The following is a 26,129-nucleotide window of genomic DNA, read 5'->3' on the forward strand; positions in this document are numbered from 1 at the left end:
GTTCGCTCCAAACCGGTCACGCTACAGACATTACCCATCACCCTGCAAGCCAGCGCTCTTCATTTCGAGGAACTACCACTTTTCGTGCTTCCCTGCACGGAGCATCCAGTTATCCTGGGGATGCCATGGCTGAAGACTCACGATCCCACTGTCTCCTGGCGCGATGGGGATATCACGGTTTGGTCTGCTCACTGTCATGAACATTGTTTAGCTCTGGATAGTTTAGTTATTCAGTCTACTTCTGTTGAAAGTCCTGAGGTTTCTGATCCCATTGAAATACCCGCTGAATATTCAGATTTTTTAGAGGTGTTTAGCAAGGAGAATGCTACTAAGTTACCTCCGCATCGTTCTTATGATTGTGCCATCGACCTAGTGGAGGGTGCCACCCTACCCAAAGCTAGAGTCTACCCCCTTACTTTAGATGAGGAGAAAGCTATGAATGATTACGTTACCGAAGCGTTGGCGCAAGGTTTCATTCGGCCGTCAAAGTCCCCTGTCGGTTCTGGGTTCTTTTTTGTGAAGAAAAAGGACGGGGGACTGAGACCCTGTATAGATTATAGAGGTTTAAATGCTATTACAAAGAAATTTGCCTACCCATTGCCTCTCATCCCTAGTGCTCTCGAGCAACTACGTACGGCCTCTTACTTCACCAAACTCGATCTCCGCAGTGCATATAATCTGATCCGCATTAGGGAGGGGGACGAGTGGAAAACAGCGTTTACCATTACTAATGGCCACTACGAGTATCAGGTTATGAGCTATGGTCTCGCTAACGCCCCCGCCGTTTTTCAGTCATTTATGAATGACGTATTCAGGGACATGATTGGGAAATACGTAACACTTTTTATAGATGACATTTTGATCTATTCCCCCAATCTTGAATCACACGTTAAGCATGTTCGTTCAGTTCTCCAAAAGCTGTTGGAGAACAACCTGTATGCTAAAGCCGAGAAATGCGAGTTCCACCTTCAGAGAGTCGCATTTCTCGGCTATGTCATCAGCTCCCAGGGAGTTCTTATGGATGACTCGAAGGTAGACGCCGTTACTAGTTGGCCTGTTCCCCAATCTATCAAAGACCTCCAACGTTTTTTAGGATTCGCAAATTTTTACAGGCGCTTCATACGCGATTTCAGCACCATAGCTGCCCCCCTTACAGCGTTGACTAAGAATGCTACCAAAATTCTTAAGTGGTCCCCGGAAGCTGACAAAGCTTTCCAAGACTTAAAAGCCGCCTTTGTTTCTGCCCCCATCCTCAAACATCCTAATCCTGACCTACCCTTTGTTGTGGAAGTCGATGCTTCCAATACTGGCATTGGAGCAGTACTCTCCCAACGCAGCGGTTCACCGCCCAAATTACATCCCGTAGCTTTCTTCTCAAAGAAAATGTCACCAGCGGAGCGTAATTATGGGATAGGGGATAGAGAACTGCTGGCTGTAAAACTAGCTCTAGAGGAGTGGCGTCATTGGCTGGAAGGTGCTGCACATCCATTCACCGTTCTTACAGATCACAAGAACCTAGAGTATCTCCGTACAGCTAAACGCCTAAACCCCCGTCAAGCTCGTTGGTCATTATTTTTCTCCCGATTCAATTTTTCTATTTCGTTTCGTCCAGGCAACCGTAATACTAAGGCTGATGCCTTATCCCGTGTTTTTAGTTCCCCCGACGACACATGCCACGCTTCCGAACCCGAACACATTCTACCACCCACTGTTAAAATAGCAGCCATTAGATGGGAACTTGATGGTTGATTTATGTACCTGAGCAGTTTCGCGATCAGCTCATTAGCTGTTAGGTGTTAGCTCATTAGGTGTTACACGCACGCTACAACTAATCTCAGCTCGGTATTGGTGGGAAACCATGCGAGCTGACGTTCAAACTTTCGTCGTTTCATGTTCTATCTGCGCACAATGCAAGACACCCAAAACCCTTCCAGCCGGTAAGCTATGTCCTCTGCCTGTTCCTGAACGACCATGGTCACATATTGCTGTAGACTTTGTTACAGATTTACCTGAATCTGAGGGCTACACTACTATCCTTACGGTTGTAGACAGATTTTCTAGGGGAGTTAAGTTTATCCCTTTTCCTGCTCTTCCTACTGCTCTTCAGACCGCCCAAGCTATATACACACACATTTTCAGACATTATGGGGTCCCGGAGGACATTTTGTCAGATAGAGGTCCTCAATTTACTTCCCGGGTATGGAAATCGTTCTTTGAACATTTAGGTGTACACGTGAGTCTCACTTCTGGGTTTCACCCTACTAGTAATGGTCAATGTGAGAGAGTTAACCAGGAGTTGGGAAAATTTTTAAGACTATACTGTTTCAAACATGCTTCTGAATGGTCACAATATTTGATTTGGGCTGAAATAGCCCAAAACTCCTTAACTAACTCCACGTCTGGTCTCACTCCCTTCCAGTGCATTCTGGGTTACCAGCCTCCGTTAGCTCCGTGGACAGCGTCGTCCACTGAGATCCCCGCTGTCGACGACTGGATGAAGCGGAGTGAGCAGGTGTGGGAGGAGACGCATCAGCAAATCTCGGAGGTTTTACGGAAATATAAGGAGCAGTCCGACAGACACCGTGGTACCACCCCCCAATACCAACCCGGAGACAGGGTGTGGTTGTCGACCCGGGACTTGAGGTTTGAGGGGGCCTGTAGGAAACTGCTGCCTAAGTATATTGGCCCATTTAAGGTGTTGTCTCAGGTTAACGAGGTGACTTATAAGATTGAGTTGCCTGCTCAGTACAGGGTGCATAACTCGTTCCATGTTTCTCTGCTCAAGCCTCTTGTCCCAGGTCCGCTTGCTGAGGGTGTTCCAGATGACGTGCCGCCCGCGGCAGTGGAGGGGGAGGATTCATCTACCTATGCGGTTCGAGAGGTGTTGGATTCACGCAGGCGTGGCGGTGTGCTCCAGTACCTCATAGACTGGGAGGGTTACGGCCCTGAGGAGCGTTGCTGGGTTGCCACCGGTGACGTGCTGGATCCTGCTCTACTGGCCGAATTTCATGCCCGTCACCCTAGTAAGCCTGCTCCTAGACCCTGTGGGCGTCCCAAGCGCTCACTCTCTTCTTCGGCTCCGGTACGTAGGGGTTCCCAGTCTCGCAACCTCCGCCTGCCCGTCACCTCTGAGGCTATGCCTGGTCCTCCCGCCGGTACTCCCTGCCCGTCGGGTGGACGTCGTCGTGGTCGTCCCCGTTCCGGCTCCGTTCCGACTCCCTTGGGGGGAGGTACTGTCACGTCTGGTGCTGTTAGCTCCTCTGTCCCTTCCACACCCAGCTCTAACGGAGGTTCTCAGGTTAACAACTACACTGCCCAGAATGCACTACCCGCTGACATCACGCACTCACCTGATCACGTGACACCTCACCTGCTTCCTCCAGGAAGTCCCGAATACTGATTACTGGCACTATAAAGGTGCACGCCAAACAGACTACCACGCCGCGTATTGTAGGTTATCCTCATACAAAGCGTTACTTATCTATTGTCTCAGTTTACTTTGTGTATGACCTTGCTTTTGTTTTCTCGACGCCGATTCTTGCCTCTGCCTCTGATATTGGATTGTTTGTGTATGACCTGGACTGTACTTTCACCACCGCCTCTTGGATTATCTCTGATACTGGATTGTTTGTGTATGAACTCTGGACTGTCTCTCATTTATGGTATGGTTGTGTCTTCATTGCTCTGTCTACTGGCAATCACCCTTGTTTCTGTATCGACCCTGATTACATCTGTTTATTCTTATAATAAACATACATTGTTTTTATCAGTATCTGCGCTTGTCTGCTATTCTGTTCTGACCATGACAAAACATGCCTTTTAAATGTCTTTTTAAGTTTTGTTAACAGGACTGAGAAAAAATTTAACCATCTTCGGATTAGAAACAAACCATAATTTAATTACTTTCTCTATATTAATATTCTTTGCAGGCTTATTATAATCTTTACATTTAATTCCTATTGTTCAGTACCCACTATGGATTCCTCAGTGTCTTACATGAATTATTTAATAATTACAATACATTAAATTAAATTATCCACTATGAATCATTGACTATCCACTGGGTCTTTCTAATTTGAATTAGTTAGTATTTACTAAGTATTATTTAGCTATCCACTATGAATTTATCAATTCCACTATGAAGTGTTCACTAGCTGTGAACTATGCATTGTCCATTACATATTATTCAGTAAACACATTAAAATATTTTGTAACTAATATACATTTTCAGTTATCCTCTATGAATGATTCACTAATTACTGTAAATTGTTTACTATCTAATATGAATTATTTTGCAACTAATATGAATTATGCAGTTATCAATTATGAATAACTTCTGTAAATTGCTTAGTATCTAATATAAATTATTTTGTAACTAATGCACATTATTCAGTTATCCACTGTGAATTATTAATAACTGCTGTAACTACTACTAAAAATAATTAAATAATTTCTATAAATTATTCGGTATCTGTTATTTACTACTGTAAATGATTGAGTATCTAATATACAATATTTGTAACTAATAATCATTATTAAAATATCCACTATAAATTATACTAAATACTGTAAATTGTTCTCTAATCTAATCTAATATAAAAATCCACCATGAATTATTTGCTAGCTGTGGTAAATTATTTAGTGTCTTAAAAGTTTAGTATATATTATTAGTTAATCAATTATGAATTATCCAGTAACTTATAGAAACTATTTCATGTCTGTTGTAAATAATTCAATTAATGGTATAAATTATTTTGTTTCTAATATAAATAATTTGGTAATTACTACGGTTTAGTTATCCAGTATGAATTATTCAGCTGTAAGTCCTGTACATGATTCAGTGTCCGTCATTAATCATTTACTATATCTATAAATTCAGCGCTGTAAATGATGTGATGAGAGCACAGTGTACAATGTGTTTGCAGGTCTCTGGGGTTCAAATGGTTAATATGGGGTTAAATAGATGGTGCAGTGCTGCTCCTACCCGCTGCCGGACTCCGCCTTGTCGCTTGGGGGCGCCAGTCCGCTGTAAATCCTCCGCCTCCTCGCGCTCAGAGTCGCTCCTCAGCCATGTTGCAGTAGAGCTCAGCTCTGAGGGCGTTCTTTCCCCACCCGTTTTCAGACAGCGCCCGCCCCTCCTGCGCTGTGATTGGCTGGTAGTTCTCTCTGCTCTGGGCTGGAACGCTTCTGTGATTGGTCAGGAGAACGGCGGACTTGCAGAGAGTAGTAGAGGGGTAGCAGAACCGCTGGATTTTATCAGCAGTATTAAAGACATGCCTTTTTAAAAACAGATCACTGATTAGCAGACTAACGCTGGGATTCTTCTGTTAGAACTGCTGTTTAATGCAACTGTTATATATACTAATATATATTAATTTATTTATCATTTTAATTTAACTTTCATGTTCAATTAGGATAATTCACTCATTTCTTATAAAAATACATGTTCAAACTTTTTTTAATGTTTAACTACTTTATTTCTTTTGAAAGACCAACATGTAAAACACAATAGTTTTACATAACATTAGAACATAACATTGCAATTTTGTTTTAGTTTTAGTATTTGCAGGGTGTGGTTGCAAATTTGTGAGATGATCCATTTTCATATTATATTTTGATTACACTAATTAAGGCCAGCAGAAGAACTTTCATACTGAAGATCTAAGAGGAAACTTTAAAATGGTTCAATTTGAGCCGTAACATAACAATAGGGTAACATCTTCATTAGCAACACTGATATCAGTAAAAATAAGTGCAGCAAAAATCATTAAAAATGTTGTTTGTAGTGTCATATACTCTGCTGCCAGATTTTTTGTCCATTTTATTTTTTATGACACACAATGAGAAAAATATATAGAAAACCCACTGTAAAAAATGTCCAGTGTTCAATTGATATTTTTAAATTGTAGGTTGTAATCTTTTTTTAAACACTAAACTATAGTTAGACTAATTAATTTATGCACTGGTGAAAAATATTAAAGAAAACAGTGTTTGGTATTCCGTACAGAGTGTGAAACTCTGGGCTTATCTAAAAATCGGAGTTTCCCACTGGTAAATATGAGTTTGTGGTGGCTCTCATCTCGTAAATACGATATTTCCCACACGACTTGAAGGCAGCATTATTAAGGCATGGAAATGAGATCCTAATGCATGGCCACGTCTTAATAAAGCGTGGGAACTAGACAATTAAGTTGTGGGGATGACTTATATGGACAGGCCTAATTTTTTAAATGTTTTTTTTTTTATTTTTGCCCCATTTTGGTGCATAATAAAATAAGACAAAAATAAAATAAAAACTAAAATAAGAACCGCTGACCAATCCCAGCGCAGGAGAAGAAACCGCGCTGGCCAATCGCTGCGTGGAGCGGGCGGGACTTGCCGGAATGCGCGTGTGGTAAGCAGCCTGATCCCGCCATTGTGTAGCTGAACCTAAAAGCTGTAATAGAGAAACAGAGCGTTAGCTTCATTACTCCTGCGGAGAGAGCAGACTTTAACCAGGAAAATAGCGCTAAATTAAACCGCAGGGGGGAGAAATGTCAGCCAGCAGCCTCGCTGAACAGGTAAAGACAGGCCGCGTGTGAATATTTAACAGGGAAGGAGAGGAAAAAGGGAGAAAAATCAAATCCCCACCGAGACGGTGCTTAGCCTAGCTTAGCTTAGCGTAGTCTAGCCGCGCAGGCCCTCTGACTGGCGTCTATATAACCAACAGTTATTTTACTTTTTTATTTTATTTTTCCCCTCTCATAACTCACACCTTCATGAATCACCTGGACCCAATCCAGAGACCGAAAGGCCAAGGGAACAAAGGTAAGAACACGCGGATTTATCTCTGCCTTTTTAAGCTTTAACGTGAAACTTTGCGATGCGCGTGCTGCTGCGCTGCTGCCCGGTGTTCTGCCGAGTTCTGCTACCCTGTCGAAACGTGCTACCCTAGCGTGTTTAATATTTAACTTAAAAATGCATCTAGATTATTAGAACAGGCAGTAGAACAGTTAATATTATCGAATTTGAATAGCCTAAATCGCTATAAAAATTAAGGATAAAGTTAGGCAATGTAGGTGATTAAATTCATTTATGTATATACATATATTTTTTCTATTATTTTTTAACAGTTTTAACACTCAAGCAAACGATTAATGTGTGTTCAGATTGCACAATGCACCCAGGAAGTAAAAATAATTATCAGGAAAAACTAGAGGTGGGTAACCCAGGTCTGAGAATAACACATGAAAACAGTTACGCATGCGCAGAGCCGCTTAGTAACACACATCGATGGGTAGCATAACTCGCCAGAACACCACCATTAGCAACATTAGCTTCAGGCCTGTTTCTGGAGAAGAACCCACATTTTCTCTGATGTGCACAGTAAAACCAGCTTTAAATACTTTTTTAAAGCTAGTTGGGACGTTTTAAACACCACAGTTCATCTGTGTGAGTGTGTTTGTTGAACTGGTGTGTGTAAATGAGCAGACTGTCTGAATCCAGGCCAAACCCTGCTGTAGAACCAGTAGCGACTGGAGACAGAGAGAGGATGACTTGAACCCCTGGGACATCTTACAGCGTGTGTATAGACAACTAGCGTATACAGCTCACACAGATAGACATAACTGCTATATCACTTATCACTATATAGTTTAGTTTAAAAGATGACATATATCAAAATTTTAAAGCCCGTGTAACTTTCTGTTTCTCAGCCATGCTCATACGGGGCGCACATGGATGGGACCCAATTGGTATTGCCAAATGAACCCAGTTATTATAGCCTAGTTTAATCCCACATGGAGATTTGCTTAGATGGGCTCCAACACGGACTTCTATCTTGCAGTGAGGCCAACATGAAACCTATGGATCAAACTTTCCAGTTTCTAGTTGGGCTAACCAGTCAGGCCCCACATAGATATACAGCTCTGGAAAAAAAATTAAGAGACCACTTCAGTTTCTGAATTAGTTTATCTGATTTTGCTGTTTATAGGTATATGTTTGAGTAAAGTCAGCATTTTTGTTTTATTCTGTTAGCTACCGACAACATTTTTTCCAAATTCCAATTTTGTCATTTAGAGCTTTTATTTGCAGAAAATGAGAAATGGCTAAAATAACAAAAAAGATGCAGAGCTGCAGACCTAAAATAATGCAGAGAAGTTTATATTCATAAAGTTTTAAGAGTTCAGAAATCCATATTTTATGGAATAAACCTGTTTTTTTAATCGCATCTTGGCATGTTCTTCTCCACCAGTTTTACACATCGCTGTTGGATAACTTAAATCCACTCCTGGTGCAAAAATTCAAGCAGTTCAGCTTGGTTTGATGGCTTGTGAGCATTCATCTTCCTCTTGATTATATTCCAGATGTTTTCAACTTCTAGATATATAACGTAGGAACAATGCTCTACAGCCTAAGTTTTAAAATGTTCTTTTTAGATGTTTTCGAGCTTGTGTAACTTATTTTCTAACTTATGGACCTAAGCCTAATCATTACCACCTAGTTTAATCTTTTATTGTTTCTATCTAGGCCCCCCCATGCCTACTGCATGTGCCGTGTAAAACTCCATTTTTAACTTTTACTTTAACTCCTGTTGGTCCCCTCACTGTCTTTCTGTATGTGGGGCCAACATGGAACCTGTGGACAAAACTTTCCAGTTCCCAATAGTCTCAAACCAATCTGGCCCCACATAAGCGTGTTAGCTATTTGAGTTTGGTCTCACTGTAGGCCTAGAAAGTCTAGAACATCTGCTGCTGCCTTTAGAGCAGCATCCCTTCTCTTGTTAGGTTAGCTGCAGGTGGCTAGCTAACATAAGGCAGCAGCATGGTTAGCATTTGAGCTCCAGCACTCTTACAAACTCAGTATGTGAGAGAAGGTTGAACCGTCAAACTTTGGATCTGTTTCATTTAAACCACTTATAAAGAGCTGGTTGGTGTGAAGATTTCTAATATTTGTGCACACCCTTTGAAATAAATGCTGCATTCAGCCACCCAGTGCTGAGACACAGATGTGCACACACATCTTGTCTTGTCTCGTCTCTGTAGAAGAGAAGTACTTGCCAATAGAATAAGAATATTTCCAGCAGGTGAACTTGAACTTGTTGGCCCCATGCCTAATGCCAGACACGGACTAGAGGTGTATAATTGAGCGTTGGAACTGTTGAATGATGGTGCTCCATCCAATACTTTTGAGAATTTGAGGAGTTTAATTGTTTCTGAGCAGTCCAATATTTATATGGAATGCTCCAGAATCTAGTAGAATACCTTTCATGATGGGCAGCGAAATAAAGCCTTTAGTGCCATTTATTTCAGAAATAACAAGTGATTGAACAGGTTTCTCAATATTTGTCTCTGTGTAATGTCTTTTATTTTAAGGGTAAAATCAGAAACTTTTAACATATTAAAGTACATTTTCTACAGCTATGTAGAAAGCTACAGGAAAATCTGATTAGTTGACCCTCATACTTTACATGACTTGGCAAGTTTCCTGTAATAAAAGCCAGTGAGTGACAGATGCTGAAAATAATTTATGGTTGAACATCAGAAATGTGTTTAAATCTGAAACCGTAAAATAAACACAGCAGAAGGTTCAACACGACCACAGGTTTAGACCATAATTAATAGTGGGAGATTTATCCGCTCATTGGTGACTCAGTGGTAGGATTCTTTTATGTTACAAGGTCCCTGAGTCCAATGCCCTGCCAGTGCAGTGATGGCAAGGTTTTATGGGGCATTGTTTATTTTTTTCCCCTAAATAATTCTACACATTGTGTGTACACCGTTCCATTAAAAACACCCTGCTGCTCTGTAGCCACATGACTTCACCTGGACCAATCCACAGACATTAAAACAACGTGGAGGAGAACTCAAACGAGTCAACTCAGAAACTTGAGCGGATTGCATGAAAGGAAAAATACTATAATTTTATATACTATTAATGATTCTTTCAATTGTTTACAGGATAAAATGTTGCATTGATCATGATAATATTGAGGTGCTGTCGCTCGCCACTAGTAAGAGCTGGTGTTTTTGAAATACAGCATCTTTGTTCATTAGAAATGTTGCTGTGATACAGTTCGAGCTGCTCATTGATTTAGATTTAGTTCCATTTATTTAGTTAATACTTAAACTCAAAACAAAGTGGAGCAAACTCTGTTTTTGGTATCCAATGGTTACAACTTTTTGATGTGTTGTTTAAAAGCTACCTCATGCATAGTCAGTATGTTTCTTCATTGTTCTAGGGAAGGAAAATTCATGATTCACTGTTACTGTACTTGAAAGTGCCTGAAAGTGGTTTGTTTAAAAAGGGGCATGTTTTGCATATGCATTGACTCTTGTAGAGCTACATAACCTCTGTTGTGCTCTGAGCCCAGAGTAAATGAATGAATCTGTGATTAGTCACAAATAGATATCTGTGAAATCATGCATGAAAAATGACTTACAAAAAGGCCTGTAAGGATGCCTTGGGTTAGCTGTACATAGAGGAGGTTTGTGAATACAGTATTTTGTGTGTGACAGGCCTTTTGTTTTTTTAGCTTTAGTTTGCTTAATATACCTTTCTCTGTCCTGTTGTTGTCTTCCTAAATTTTCTTCATTTTGTTGGGTGCATGGTGATAGGAAGACCAAGTTTGGCTTAATCACGTCTTCATGTATTTATTATATCAAACTAAAAGCCCTCTGAAGAGTTTTTTTATTTGTTTCATGGCGTTTCATAAACTTTTAAAGTGGCTGCAGTATTTATTTACAAAATAAGTCTAGTGGAACCACTGTTTTAAGCTAAAACTACTGTTTGTTTTGCCATGTTTTGTAGTACAATGCTGCTTAGCATTGCACCCCCCAGTGTCTGTAGTTTAAGTTAATTCGTTTTTGTATTGTTTTTAATGATTTTAATTGCATTTACCCAAACAACTAATAATCAGAAGTGGGGTTTTTAGTCTTTATCAAAGGATAATCTGTCTTGGGGTTGCTGTAGCATTTGCCCTTTAAGGCATGCAAGTGGCCAAATGGGTTGCTTGTGGAACTTTTGCAGGTGTAAATGGAGTACCACTCCCATCTCTGCAACGTATGAAGAGGGTTCTTATCATGTCTTTTGATTGTTAAAGTACCCCACCTCCCATTCAAAACTGTCCATACTTTGTAGAATTGTTTTTATTTTACAGCATAGTATTTGTAGTAATTGTCACATTACTGTGTATAAATGTTATCAAAATGGTGTACATTCTGTGACAACTTTTTAAAAAAAAGAAATATCTGATGTCATTTTAAATGTCTTTCCCTTTTCCAGTGCAAAACGGAGCTGTTACCCAAAAGGAGACTCTAAATGATGATGAGTTTGAACCTTATCTGAACGCTCAGCCCAGACAGGTAGGTCCTGTTACACATCTGAACAATAGATGGAGCTCAGAGACATAAACAGTGACTCACCTATTCTAGCCCTCCTTTCATTGCCTATTATACCTCTTAATTGCGCCCTGGTCACGGCGCTTTGTTTCCCGAATAGAAGACTCTGTAACTGCATTGTTCTGTTTCATTTAAAATGCATTCAGAAAAGCTTTTCTACAGAATTCAGGGCATTAAATGTCACTCTTATTTGATGTGCTTTGACTGAACACAGCTTTTAGTTGGAGATTTCTTATATTGTTGATAAAGTAGTCTTCAAATGGTCACTGTTGGGGATTACTAGAAAGATATACATTAAATGCATGTTTGAATTGGTTTTAAAATTGATGCATCACTCCAAGGATTAGATGCTATATTAGTTGACGTCAGTAAACTCATTCTTCCAAAGTGCCGGTATGCTTGTATGAAATGGCATACTTTTAATTAAATTAGTAAAATGAACAAAGTTTGTTTGTTGAACTGCAGAGCTAATCAGATTTTACATGATGCTGGGCTAAAGTACATACTCACATTGAGCCACATATTTTACTGTCATTTGTATTTTGTAATGCGTTTGTATTTGTGTATAGTAATGGTTTCATGCTTCTCAGTTGTAGTGATTATAGGATTTTATAATAAATGTCAGTATATTTAAGTACTGCAACAGAACAGTCTAGTCTAAAGCTCTGTCATAATTGTTTTTTACTTTACTTTATTAACAAAAAAATAAATGATCCTGATATTCAGTTTAATCAACATCTCCCAGCACTTACAGCAGTCCATTTGCTCTCATGACGTGATCGAGTGATCTTTCTTGTGAGAGAAAATGGAACAGAGGAGGGGAATAAAGGGTCCAGTATTCCCGCTATCAAAGGAATGCTGGGCCCTTTGTAGTGAATCTGTGCCACTATGTTTCCCCCCCTTAACACTGGGCTGATTTCTGGTGTGTAAATACCCGAGGACTGGAATCACAGCCAGGATCCAACCCTACGTCCCCAAACCTGGTTCCCCATCCTGGAGACCCAGTAGTTTTAAATCTTTGTTTCCCATCTGGTGTAAATCCTAGCTTTATACAATTTGTGAGTAACTTAATGAGTTATGCCAAATATCTGATTCAACTGAGCCTGTGACAACTATTTTAAATTATCGTGCAGTATAAGGACATGACGTCATTAATTTTTGCTAATGTCAGTGTCGTCCATTATTTAAAGGCGAGGAGAACTTCAACTTCAATATTAACTTTTAGGCCTGTCGAGATAATTACATTATCGACTTCATACAATAAGTGTTCATGACCAAAATAATTTTTGATAATCTGTATATTCTCTTGTAATTATTCTTGTTTGTTCACATATGACAGTGAACACTATTTTAGACAGTCATGCAATGACCAATGCTTCAGTAACTGTGACTCTACACATTGTGGACTGCAGTACGTAAAGTTTATACATTGCCAAATGTATATCTACCTAAATAATTTATGATTTATGTGATTATTCTTTTTAATTTGTAACCTTTAAATGAATAAGACAGTAGGTTTTATCTTTTATTTATTTGGTTACTTAAATGTTTTATATTGACATTAGATTTATAATGGCATCATTATGAGCATTGCTGTATTGTTCACGATTAGGTTTTTTAAATGCCCAAAAAAAAAAACATGAAATTTGCAACAATCGGTATTGGACCTAGTGAAATTTAGGCATCTGTTATTTTGTCACTTCCTATGAAAGTTTATGAAGATGTTTGGTGGACAGGGGTTTTCTTCGAGGACACATGGAAGTGGTCTGAAGAGTGAATGAGTTTTTAGACATGCTGACTGACTGCCGGGAAAAGGACCAGACCTGAGTAGCAAAATATTAATGATGTTAAATATTAATATAATGTTTTAGCGTTTAAAATAATAAAAAAATATTGGAATCAGTGAAAATATTCCAAAACATTCTGCAATAAATGTCAAACATTTATCTTATTAATAAGACGGCCTTCATGTTATGGGCTTGTTTTGCTTATATGGATTGATCCTATTCTTGCAATTCCATTGTGTCAGTGGTGACTTATTTTTAGGCTTAATCTGGGTTTGTTGTTCAGATTTATATTGTCTGTAGAAAGATGTCTCCATTTATTAATGCCCTGTTTCTTCATCTTTGCAGAGCAATGCCTATACGGCCATGTCCGACTCCTATATGCCCAGCTACTACAGCCCCTCCATAGGATTCACCTACTCGCTGAATGAAGCGGCATGGTCTACGGGTGGTGACCCCCCAATGCCTTACCTGGCCTCTTACGGACAGCTTAGCAATGGGGAGCACCATTTCCTCCCTGATGCCATGTTTGGCCAGTCGGGGGCTTTGGGGAGCAACCCTTTCCTGGGACAGCACGGTTTCAACTTCTTCCCCAGTGGGATTGACTTCTCGGCTTGGGGAAGCAGCAGCTCTCAGGGACAGTCCACTCAGAGTTACGCCTATGCCCCAAGCTCACTAGGCGGTGCTGTGATTGACGGACAGTCTCCCTTTGCAGCCAATGAGCCACTCAACAAGGCGGTGGGGATGAATAGTTTGGACCAGGGCATGGCGGGGCTTAAGATAGGGGCAGCAGGAGGGGACATGGCTCCTAAAGTTGTTGGCTCTGGACTTCCTGGTGGCCCTCTTAGTCAGGTTTCGACAGCTCCAAGCATGCCTGCGGCTTCCATTGCCCCTGCCAAAGCTGCTTCCTGGGCAGATATCGCTAGCAAACCGGCCAAACCACAGCCCAAACTTAAGACCAAGGGTGGTCTGGGTGGGACGAACCTTCCACCTCCGCCAATTAAACACAACATGGATATTGGGACTTGGGATAATAAAGGGGCAGTGCCCAAAGCTGCAGCTCCTCAGCAAACCACCATGCCCACCAATGGACAGCCACCCAATCAGGTCTCTCCACAGCCTGGCACCACTGCCGGAGGTGTGCCGCAGCTTCCCATCAGCAATGGACAGTTGGTACCCCCTACTGGTCAGATTGTTCAGCACCCTCAACCTCCAAATGGCCAGCAAAGCATGGCCCAGCATCCTCAGCTTTCTCAAGGCCCTCCTCCTGCCCCGCCCCAGCCATCTCAACCAACCCGCTGGGTACCGCCCCGTAACCGTACCAACGGATTTGGTGATGCGGTGGGTGGTGCCGGGACTGGCCAATCGCCTCCCAGTGCCGGGCTGGGTGGTGTTCCTGTTCAGTCAGAGCCACACCCGGTTCTGGAGAAGCTTCGTCTGGTCAACAATTACAACCCGAAAGACTTTGATTGGAACCCCAAGCAGGGTCGTGTGTTCATCATCAAGAGTTACTCTGAGGACGACATCCACCGCTCCATCAAGTACAACATCTGGTGCAGCACGGAGCACGGGAACAAGCGCTTGGATGCAGCGTACCGCTCCCTTGGTGGGAAAGGTCCGCTCTACTTGCTCTTTAGTGTCAATGGAAGTGGCCATTTTTGTGGCGTGGCGGAGATGCGATCGCCCGTGGACTACAACACCTGTGCTGGCGTGTGGTCGCAGGACAAGTGGAAAGGGCGCTTCGACGTACGCTGGATCTTTGTCAAAGACGTTCCCAACAGCCAGCTAAGGCACATTCGACTGGAGAACAACGAGAACAAGCCCGTAACCAACTCGCGTGACACGCAGGAGGTTCCCCTCGAAAAAGCACGTCAGGTGCTCAAGATCATCGCCAGCTACAAGCACACCACCTCCATCTTTGACGACTTCTCACACTACGAGAAGCGCCAGGAGGAGGAGGAGAGTGTGAAAAAGGTAAAATTGCTGCATTTGCTCAAGTTTTTAAGTTATTATTCTGTGTAAGGCTGTATTGTTTGTAACCTGGTGTCATGATATAAAAAACACTATTGTATATAAAGTCAAATCTTTAATCCAGTCAGATAATTGGGTTCTGAATACAGAGTACATCACTGGCTGGGGTTTCAACACAGCAAACCCATTTTTTGCATCTGAACTATTAGTTAAAAATCAATACTGTTTGTTGAAGAATGTAATTTACAATAGTACAAAATGAATTGGTAGTGTCAACATTCACACGTATATTGCAGAAGAAATGCTACAATATGTGTGTCCCCTTCTTTTTTATGGGTTTTAGTAGGACTGCAAAAATAAAAGAATAATTACATTTACAAATGGGACAGTCGATCGGCAGTGTATTGGTATCGGCCGATTTTTCAGCCGAAATACGGTATCAGCGATCAGCGAAATTCCTCTGATTTATCCTAACTGATTCAGGAGTTTAGGGTTAAGCAGTTCTGTGTGTGGTTGGGTGGTGAAACTGCTCGCTTACAAGAAGCTTCAGTTCTTGTAAGCAGCTCATCCAACCACTAGTCAGAGCTGCAGCAGCACTAGCCCATCTCTCTTCACTCAGTCAGAGCTACAGCTCAGCCACGGGCTACAAAGGCAGCTCAGCCAGTCTGGAGCGTTTTACAGTTTTCATTAAGTTTTCTTTAAGTTAAGTTAATCTGTATAGGAAATAAAGGTTTTAACCCAACTAACCGGATAATACAACTCTACAGTTCATCTTTCAGCCCAACCAGTGAGCTCACAACCTAATAGCAGCAGCTTAGAGCAGCAGTCACGGAGTCACTGCTCGGATTACGTTATAAACCGGTCAGTTAGCGCGCTGCTAACCTCAAGATGTTTATAACTACGGAGTTTAGTGGACACGGCCGCCAGGTTAGACTGTTGAGGGCTACTGAAGAATATTAAAGGCAGTTGGAGGTTATTGAAAGGGTTATTGGGGCAGAAATCATTACGGGCTGGTTAGATAAGTAATTCACGTCCTCGTCCCTCGCTGGGGTGAAACTGTGACTAGCGCTGTCACAGTGATGTTAACTTACATCATTGAAACAGATTTCGTTCTTTCCAACTATTTGTGAATTTAGTTAAAAGCTGTTTTATTGCTGTTACGTTACTTACTAAAAACATGGAGTTTAAATCAGGTCCGCGCTCTTAATTACAGTTTATGAGGGCGGGCAGAGTCAGGCTGGATTTTTTTGCCCAATCTAAGCTCTAGCTGGAGCGATGGATTACTGTTGTTCTTATTAAAATATTGTATTATTATCTGTATATTAACAGAAAGTGAGATATTTTAAGCAGTATGCTGACTGAAAAACAGGCTGAGTAATAGGGCTGTCCCTAACGATTATTTTTTAAACGATTATTCTAACGATTATTTTTTTCGATTAGTCGACTAATCTATTCATTGAGAAACATATTTAAATAATTATTTTACGTTTTAAAGCAAACGATAAATTACTATATTTATATATAACAACAACAACAACAACAACAACACAAGCCTACTAAACCAAACCCCACACTTATAATCACTTAGATGTACAGCACGTTGTTTAGATCTTTAACGCTAAAAATGGATAAGCTCCCATACACCACAACCGTGTGTTGCACTGTTTTCTGTGACCGCTAGATTTTGTGACCACTGGCAAGTAGTTCTCAGCAGACCGGTGCACTGGCCGATTCGAAACGTGTTCGTTTCTAATGTTTACCCCGACTGGCCAAAACGGTTCAGTTTAGGGCTGAGGGTAAGGTGTAGGTATTGAAAGCTTCCGTTTTGCCAATGAACGCTCATAACCGTGAGCACTGGTCACAAAATTCCGACGGTGACAGAAAACGGTGTGACACCGCAGCTAAAATAACTTAAGGCAGCTAGCTTAGCTAAACACCTGAACTTATGAATAATGCTACTGTTTCTGGAAACTGCGAAATGCCATGCACAAATATAAACCAAAAATGTATAATTTCTGCCTGTGGCAGGTTTAAAACCTTTGGTAGACAGCCTTAAGTCTTTTTAAGGACACCCGCGGAGACCCTGATGTAAACGGTAACTTACTGTGTGACCCTGTTGACATAGTGCTCCTGGATGTTTGCGCTTCAAGTGCTCCTTTTGCACGTATGGCAGAGGACCACATTGTTGCCCTTTTGCGTGAAATGCTCCCAAACTTTAGAATCCCGCTGGCGTTTTTTTGTAGCTGGAGATTGCTCTCCGGAGTCCAAGCTCTCTAGAGCTTAGATTCTCTGCCCGAACCCGACATGACCCGAGGCCCGCCCGTAAATCCTACCCGGGCTCCAGAAAATAGTCCGAGATGTAGGCGTCTGTTTTTTAATTATATTTTTATTTAAAAAAAAAATAACGAAAACTGAAAGTGAAACTAAACTAATTTATTTATAAGCGCTGTTTTCACTACCGCAGTTCTACAGCGGGGGTGTTGTGCCGATTCTGTCCGCGAAGCGGGAGTCAGATTCAGCAGAGAGTCGGATTCGGCACAAACGCCGCGGTCCGCGGTGTCAGTTGTAAGCGCTCGCGCTAGCCGCAAAATACGGCAGAAAACACTGAGGGAGCTGCAGAATTATGAATGGGACTAGAATATGAGCACGAGGAGATCAAAGAGAACCTTCACCTGTGAGTAGCTCTCACCAGAACAAGTCAGAACAATCTCTCTCTCTCTCTCTCTCTCTCTCTCTCTCTCTCTCTCTCTCTCTCTCTCTCTCTCTCTCTCTCTCTCTCTCTCTCTCTCTCTCTCTCTCTCTCTCTCTCTCTCTCTCTGTGTCTCTCTCTCTCTGTGTCTCTCTCTCTCTCTGTGTCTCTCGCACGTGAACTCCTCCGCGTTTGACTTGCAGAACTGTGTTTAGCTGTTCTTAAAAATCATTTTAATTAAATAATAGTTCTATGCTTCTATGTTACCGTGTTAATTAACATAATTCTGATCACATTTCGCTCATTAAAACAGCCCGAAAACAGCCAGTTGGAGTTTTTGGGCCCGATCTAACCTCTAATGCTCTCCACAGGCGCCGCCATGTTTACGACGCGCCGACGCACGTTATGCAAATTGATGTATTTTTGTAATCGATGACGTCGATTATGTCGACGCGTCGCCCCAGCCCTACTGAGTAACACTCGTGTTTATTTACTATCAGCGTAAATTACCAGTGTTTGCTTAGGCATGAATGTAATTAGGGGAATCTGTACCAGGTTTGCCTGGCACCTGTGTGGCATTAATGTGGCATTTGGCCCCGCCCAAGATCGGTATCGGCGATCGGAATCGGCCCCAAAACACTGATTGGTCCATCTGTAATTACTATGCAATATTTTGTATTTCAGCAATATTGATTGCAATACTGTGCAAGCATAGAGCATGTCCTAGCATAGAGTAGGGGGACGTCTGTAAAAAATATTTCACACTTCTAATTAGTAATAAAACTTCTGAATCCGGACTGCAATAAAAAAAAAAAAAACAGGAGGACAGTTTTTCTGGCTTCCCCCACAACACAACATGGCTATTTTATTATTATTATTATTATATTATTTGAGGTGGCGAAACGCATAGATGTGGGTCCGAACGGGCCTAAATTTACCGAAGGACCACTGAGTTCAGCGAAAAACAATAGGTTATTCAGCCTGTAATTTTCTCAGAGGTCGTCTGAGAAAAACACGTATGTGGTCAATCCAGACGGAAATAAAATCACAGAGAAACACCAACCCCCCCAAAAGAGAACATTACCCAGGACCCCCCGTGAAACTAATCCTGTCCAGAAAGGACTTTATACACAATTTGTTCACAAAGTTAAGAAGATATAATGTCCAGCCCAAGTTTTTAAGGAGGTTACTTGTACTTGCCCAGTATTGTTTAACCCATCAAGCGGCTGTATGTTGGTCAGCTGATGACTTCTGTACAATGACAGAACTAAACATTGTATCTTAAGTTCCTGGGGGTGGAAAGTGTACACGATAGTTGTGTGTTTAAGTTATGTTTTTCATCCCTCCATGTCAGACAGGTTTGAGACCAGTTATTTAAATGACTTTAGCATTTGCTAATGTTCTTAATTGTAGTCGTTTAAAAGTTGTAGTGCTAGGAGTCCAGAAACACCAAGGGTTGTTAAAGCTAGTCATTAAGTGAAATGTGGTGTTTAAACCATTTAACATAATCACTAGAGAGCAGCTGACGGTGCTCTGTTAATATAAAAATACAGCCAGTGTTTAAAATGTTCCTCTGCATTAAAACTAAATGTGTGACCTGTTGGCAAAGTGCATTCTGCTGTGCTTAACCCGCTGTTGTCAGAACTCACTAAAATAAATGTGCTGCTGTTTAAAGACTGAATGAATCTGAAATATCTACTATGCTCAGGGGGTCATCGGTTTGAATCCTGGATGATGTTTCTTGCTGTTAGTCCAAGAGACTAACATCACTGCTAATGTGATCTTGGTCAGCACAGGTGTCTTTTAGCTGATGGATTGAAGCCAGGTTGCTGCACTTTCCTCCGAGCACACTGACTACTCAGTGATTCTCTATCAATAGTGATGCCTCCAACCCTAGGAGAGAGTCCTAATGAGTTTGTTGGGTAAATGGTCTTCCAAACTGGAAAGAAAATTGGATAAAAAAAAATAAAAAAGTCTGCCTTCTGCTACAGTTATACCTTCAGTTTTATGATTTAAAATGAGAGGTACGACTGATCTGGTACTAGATGATGCCAAAAAAAAAGTAACGCAGAGTATTTTATTGCATACATTAAGGTGATTTAATAGTGGGTTATACCTGGAACTAGAACCACTTTAGTCTCATGAAGTTCAGCAGCAAAGTTCAATATAATGTAACCGAAATTGTCCTGCTCTATAGTGCTAACTTGTTTGAAAAATATTCTTTTATTCAGTGACATTTTCTCTTTCAACTTTTTAAAAGCAACAGATGCTAAAATGCTAAGTGCAGTTTAACCACACAGTCAGTTCTCTTGAGATTTGTTTAGAAGAGTCCAGAGAACACTCAGGCCAACATGAAAATAATATATGTAATAATCACTGATCTAAAAGTGTTATTTGTTTGTATGTCTCTGCTAAGTGTTGCATTACATAAGTTATATAAAATACATTTGTAATACAAAATGTACATGTCAAAATAATTACTGAGAATCAGTTTACTCTCAACAAAGTAGAATGGAACAGTTTACACAGCAATGAAATATACCATCACTAGATTTTTAATTGTGGGGGGGACTTTACAAATGTTAATGAATATTAGTTTTGAATGAAATGTCTGTCCGTCTGTCTAGACAAGTTTGGACACACCTCATTTCATGTTTTTACTTTTCCTACATTGTAAATTAATACCGTCATCCACACTATGAATAAACACATAAGGAATCATGTTGTAAACTTGTAGTAAACTTTGTTAAACAAACCAAAACACTCAATCATTTTGATGGCTATTATCTGGAGTTCTGTTAACTTGCGGTTTCCTCCTTTTCTAGAGTGGTTCTGATTAGAGCCAATTTAATCAGTTTCATTCTGTTTTTGATTGTCTTTTTGACGGCATTTCTTAAAATTATTCAACTTTATTTATTGGCTCCATAATATAGATTAGAACATTACTTAAATAGAGCTATTCACTGTATACCAGCTCTGCCTCTTCACAACTGTACAACTGATGCTTTCAAACACATTAAGAGGCAAGAAATTGAAGTTATTAACTCTTGATGAGTTCAGCACAGCTGTTAACGGAAAGCTGTTCCAGGTGACTCTACCTCATACAACTGACTGAGAAAATTCAGCCAAGATGTGCAAAGCTACCACCTTAGCAACCACCTAATCTCTTGCTTAGATTAATAAAAAAAAAAACATTCTGGTTTGTTTAACATTTTTAATTTACTAAATAATTCCATGTTTTTCTTCATAGTTAGGATGACTTTACTTTTAATACACCATGCAGGAAAAAAGAAAAAAACTCAGATTTTACGGTGTCACACTGAGATTTACAGCTGCTTTGTGTGTTTACCTGTGCAGGTGGAGGTGCAGGGGAGCGATCCGTACTCGAGTAACCCCAGCCGGAGTCACTACCGACTGCAGGTAACCATCACCTACGTCATAAACAAGGCAGTGTGGTCTTGGCCAGTGTTATCTATGGGGTCTTAGCACACTGTTACACCTGAGCTGCACTTTTTCAGTGCTAACCCTGGTTTCTCATTTTAATATGTGCTCAAATGAAGAGTACTAAGAGCACACTGTTTGTTTTACTGTGGCAAGCCTGTTTTTTTTTTTTTTTTTTTTTTTTTTTTTGCTTGTCAAGCAAAAGTCTTTGTGGAGGCAAAATATCTAAAATTGTGCAAATTAAGTTTTCCCAGGACCAATTTTGACAAACAGTGTAAACATGATTGTATTTTTGGCTCATACATTTTGTTACCTAGATTATAAAGTACCGGTAAGGAGAATTAAGATTAAGACTTAATGCTTACAATCCTGCAGGAGCATCGTGATGTATGTTTAGCTGAGTGGGTGTACAACAGGGTAAAAATGGCATCAGCACTGTGAATTTAACTGCACTTTACACTCATATCTGTAGGCTTAAATTATAGCTGCTGTTTTAGTTTCTGATGACCATAACTACCCAACACTGGTTTACAGAGAATTGATGTTATCACAAACAGTAGGGCATGACATGGGATCATTCACATTACTATCTAGTAGTTTTTATGTCAATAAAAAATAAAATGAAAGAAATAAGGTTCTGTTTACATTACTAGTCTCATGTAATTAATTAATACATATTTGAACTGTAACCTACATGTAATGGACTGCATATGTACAAGAATGTTTTATCCAAGGTGCCTCGGTTGTTTTACCTGCTGCCAGTATTGTGCTGAGCAGACTCCCCTCTGATTTGACTGTTCACATTCAGGTTCAATGCCCATACATAGGATGCCAGGATGTGTGCAGATCCTTAGAAATGCTAAGTCTTTCTGTTAGTCTTTCTTTTTTAATCTGTTAAGCTAAAAACATGCCCTGAATGTCTTGGAAGCTGTCTCAGAGCAAACAAGCAGCTGGCTATCACAGTCAGAGGGAGGAGTCACTATTTTATACAATCACATGGATACAAGATGGATTAAATGCATCAGGCCTTATAGTTTTCCTATTCTTAAGATATATAAAAGGTTCTATACAGGTGCTTTTATAAATTTACTCCTAAAGGTACAACACAATCCTTAAGACTTTAAACTGTTCTCTACAGTGAGAGAATGCACTCTGCCGCTAAGTGAAAGGCCACGTTAAATGACCGAGCAGGGTCAGGGATGCTGAGTTAGTGCGCGGAGGTCACCTCTGAGCCGATGTCTACAGACATCCAAACTTCACATAGATTCATGGAATGGGATTCCATGGTCGAGCAGCTCCAGCCAAGCTTTACATCGCCAAGCGAACGGATTCTTTTGGCAATATAGTGTATATAAAAAGGTTAAAATGGAGCAACTGATATTTTGAAATAGAAATTTAAATGCTGTGGTGCAGTTATATTACTAAAACTAAAGGTCCTGAAAACGTAGCCTTAAGGGTTTTCACCCAGTGACTGTTCCTGTTTTTACCCAGCCTTAGCTTTATCTAGTACAGAATGACTGCTGAAAAGTGTTTTGTGTGTAGTATTTTAGTTATTTATTTGTTACTGATTGATCTTTCTTGCTTTCCTTCAGGATCGCCAAGGACGTGTCAAGTAAAAAGCCACTGGTTTGGGCAAAAGACTGACATAGTCCTGCTCTCCTTACACCCTGATCTTTTCACTGAATACACCGGGGAAAAGACTTAACCGAGGATTCAAAATATGAAAAAAAAAAACAACGAATGAGAAAAAGAAACTAAATGAAGACTCTTCTCTTGATTTCTGTTGACTTAAAAGACTTACTTTGAACTTGTAGTAAAAAGAAAAAGAAACGATTATTCATAGGACTACGACTTAATAATTCTATAGGATTCTTAGGTGACCATTTTCCCTCCTTTTTTCATCCCATCCCTCTTTTGCTGCCTCTTACTTTTTCCTGACTTTTGTTTTTCTTCCCAATTTTTATCTTCTGTTTTTACTGTCCAAAAGCAAGGCCTGACCTCTTTCTCAGTCAAATCTAGAGTGGATTTTTTTTTTTCCTTTTTTAAATAGTGCCCCATTTGAGTGGCAGTCTATTTAATTTGTCTTTAAGCCCTTCCCCAGTTTTTATTGGAGTTGAAATGATCCAATCGGGATGTCCGGTGGGAGTTGCCTTCTTTGTGGATGTCGCTTTGTGTAGCCTGTGCGACGTAAAAAAGGAAGGAAAAAAGGAAAACAAAATAAAGATGTATGTTCTGATCTTATCGCTCCCTTAAGAATCAAAGAAAAAAGGTAAAAATGAATGTTCATGAATGTTTTTGTTGGTTTGTTTTTGTTTTTCCCACCTTCTCATTTCTCATTGGTCAGAGATTGCAAAAGGACGGGGTCAACCGAGCCATAATTGAGTTTAGCCGTTTATCATTTTGTTTTACACTGCGCAGAAACGCGGAGGCCATGTTTATGGTCGTCGTTGGACTTTTGTTTTCCTTTATTTCAACTTTAAAAACAACAGAACTAGTTGCTATGGGCTTTTCTTCATGTCCTCCTGTTTGTTTTCCACTTCTGTTTCTTAAGTCGGCATCATTGGTGGGCTGTGGACCCCCTCTTTCTATTACTCAGTTCATCAAAATAAATGTGGTATACTCAGCAGAACATGTGTGTTGCATTTCCCCCTCCCCTCCCCGCTCCCCATTGTTTGACTAAAATGCTCTTCTCCATGCACACTAACCCTTGTCCTGAAACTCCTGGAATCCTTGCTCCCCTCACTCTGCCGCCTGCACACTCCACCCACCCTTCCTACCAACCCACCTACCCGTCCCTTCCTGTAGTATGTTAATGTTGGTGCATTTAAAGGGGTCCTGCAAAAACGTATGGCATTGATCAGTGGCGGAATAAAAAGCTGCTAAAAAGATGCAGTGTGCTTCGTTATTGTCTTTAAAAAAACGTGTGCAGTTGATAAGGGGAGCTCTGTTTCTTTCCAGAATTCTCTACTCAATTCCGAGTGGCGTTTGTGAAATTGTTTCACTCTAGAGGAAATACAGATGCAGATTCCTTATGGAAGCGGGCATCAGTCAACATGACTACAACACACCCATGCAGCAAGTTTATTTACAATCCAAACCCACTAGCTGACCTACACACCTTCACATAGAATCATTATGATTGGGAAAATAACAGAACATCTACACTGTTTTATTTTTATTTTATTTTATTTTTTTATTTTTTTGCTGCACAGCACTGCATGTTTTATGATTTCCTTCATCCTTTTGATGATGTATATTTGGTGTCGTTTCTGTGACAAGTGATTTTAGAGTTTTAGACATCTGCTTCCGTTCACCAGGATTGTGAGCTATGCTTAGTTGGGACGACAATCTAAAATTGGGCGTTTCGCATCAAATCCACCCTGAATGAGTTTGTTCACCTTGTTAAATTTGACAGAGAATTTTGGAAATTTGGTAGTGTTGCCCTTTCTTTGAGTACATATATAATTTAGCATGCACAATAATGATAATAATGATGAGGTTCTATATTTTACACACTATGTAGTGTTGCTGCTGTTACTTGTCTTTGTAAAGTATGTGGATGCATGCACCTGCAGCATTACGTCAGCAATTGAGAGCATTAAAAATGTTACACTTCACTGCAGTAACAGCCTCCATCTGCTTTACACTAGATGTTGCTGTGAGGAGTGTTTGCATTCAGCCTCATGAGAGTAAGGATGTTTTCACAACTGTTTTTTTTTTTGTTTAAACCCTTGGTGCAATTCGCTTTTTCAGGCTTGAGTCCAGTTGTTGCGGACCGAAGCAGCCACACCAAGATCTGAGAGGTGGAATTGGTCCAGTCACTAAAGAACTCTGTTCTTTTGAAGTGAGATTGTGATCTGATGTCAACCCAACCGTCAACTGTACTTTAACTCGGTATACTGTTCAGATAATTAATACTACAGCAATGAACAAATGCCATCTCTGCTGTTTCTCCATATTAAACTGTGATGAAATAGCCACTACTCCAGAACAGGGGGTGTTCTTCCTGAATTTCCTTTTCCCCCTACCCAGACACTCTACCAGTACGAGAATGATCCCAAACTGTTTGTTGTGATGCATTTTGGAGCACTTGGGTTGCTCCATATGTGAAATTGAACCATGGCAAAAAGCACCAATTTTATAAATTCATTGACTGATTTGGACCACAGCATACAACCTGTAGATGTGAAAACTGATGGAAACCAAATTCCAGTTGCATAAAATTGCAATAGGCATCACAAACCATGTGAGACTATTCTTTCGTCATATTGGTCAAAGCTGTTTGGATTGGGGAGAAAGAATGTAAATACAGAACATAGGTCCTATGTATTGGACTAAAGCATGTTTTTGAGCAATTTTTAATGAAGCAACAGCACAGGAGTGCCTACCAGATTTGTGGGTTTTTTTTATTTTTTTTTTTTAAGGAGTGAGACTGATTAGTGGCTGGCCAATATATTTGTTACAAGAAGACATAAATTATGAGAGGATTGATTGTGGATGGCAGATAGATGAGACATTTTAATTTCTGAAGTGCATGCATTTAACATTCCTTTATCACCAGCTTTATGTTTGTACTGAGATTAAAGTATCAGAGCAGGCATTATCCCCCCCCCCCCCCCCCCCCCCCCCCCACAGCATTTTTAATTGTTTGTTTGATTGTGAATGGTTATATCTAGCTAAAATTGTCTGTGTGAACAAACAAGAGACGTGGCAGAAATCACATCCATGTTCATGTCCTTGATTTGACTGTTCCTGTCGCATGTCCATGGATGGGTTACATATCTGATGTAGGACCACATATAAAAGTGATTAAACTTGTTTTGAAAAAAAAAATGGATTTGGCATGTTCACACTGCCATAAAAAAA

At 40.4% G+C, this 26,129-nt stretch overlaps 1 protein-coding gene across 1 annotated transcript; it reads left to right on the top strand.

The window, feature by feature from the left end:
- The first annotated feature begins 6,400 nt into the window (after window positions 1-6,400).
- Window positions 6,401-24,151, top strand: ythdf2 (YTH N(6)-methyladenosine RNA binding protein 2). The gene is made up of 6 exons (XM_022672687.2): window positions 6,401-6,560; window positions 6,783-6,807; window positions 11,263-11,342; window positions 13,511-15,136; window positions 21,180-21,242; window positions 22,856-24,151. The coding sequence occupies exons 1-6, from the start codon at window positions 6,534-6,536 to the stop codon at window positions 22,877-22,879; spliced, it is 1,845 nt and encodes a 614-aa protein (XP_022528408.1). The 5' UTR covers window positions 6,401-6,533; the 3' UTR covers window positions 22,880-24,151.
- The last annotated feature ends 1,978 nt before the right edge of the window (window positions 24,152-26,129 follow it).

This window comes from Astyanax mexicanus, chromosome 14 (genome assembly GCF_023375975.1).
Source record: "Astyanax mexicanus isolate ESR-SI-001 chromosome 14, AstMex3_surface, whole genome shotgun sequence".
In the NCBI taxonomy this organism is placed as follows: domain Eukaryota; kingdom Metazoa; phylum Chordata; class Actinopteri; order Characiformes; family Acestrorhamphidae; genus Astyanax; species Astyanax mexicanus.

Excerpts from the sequence above, each read along its gene's own strand:
- ythdf2 (XM_022672687.2), top strand. The coding sequence starts at position 6,534 with ATGTCAGCCAGCAGCCTCGCTGAACAG. Across the intron at positions 6,561-6,782 it reads CCAGCAGCCTCGCTGAACAG|AGACCGAAAGGCCAAGGGAA; the intron begins GTAAAGACAGGC and ends GACCCAATCCAG. Across the intron at positions 21,243-22,855 it reads GGAGTCACTACCGACTGCAG|GATCGCCAAGGACGTGTCAA; the intron begins GTAACCATCACC and ends GCTTTCCTTCAG.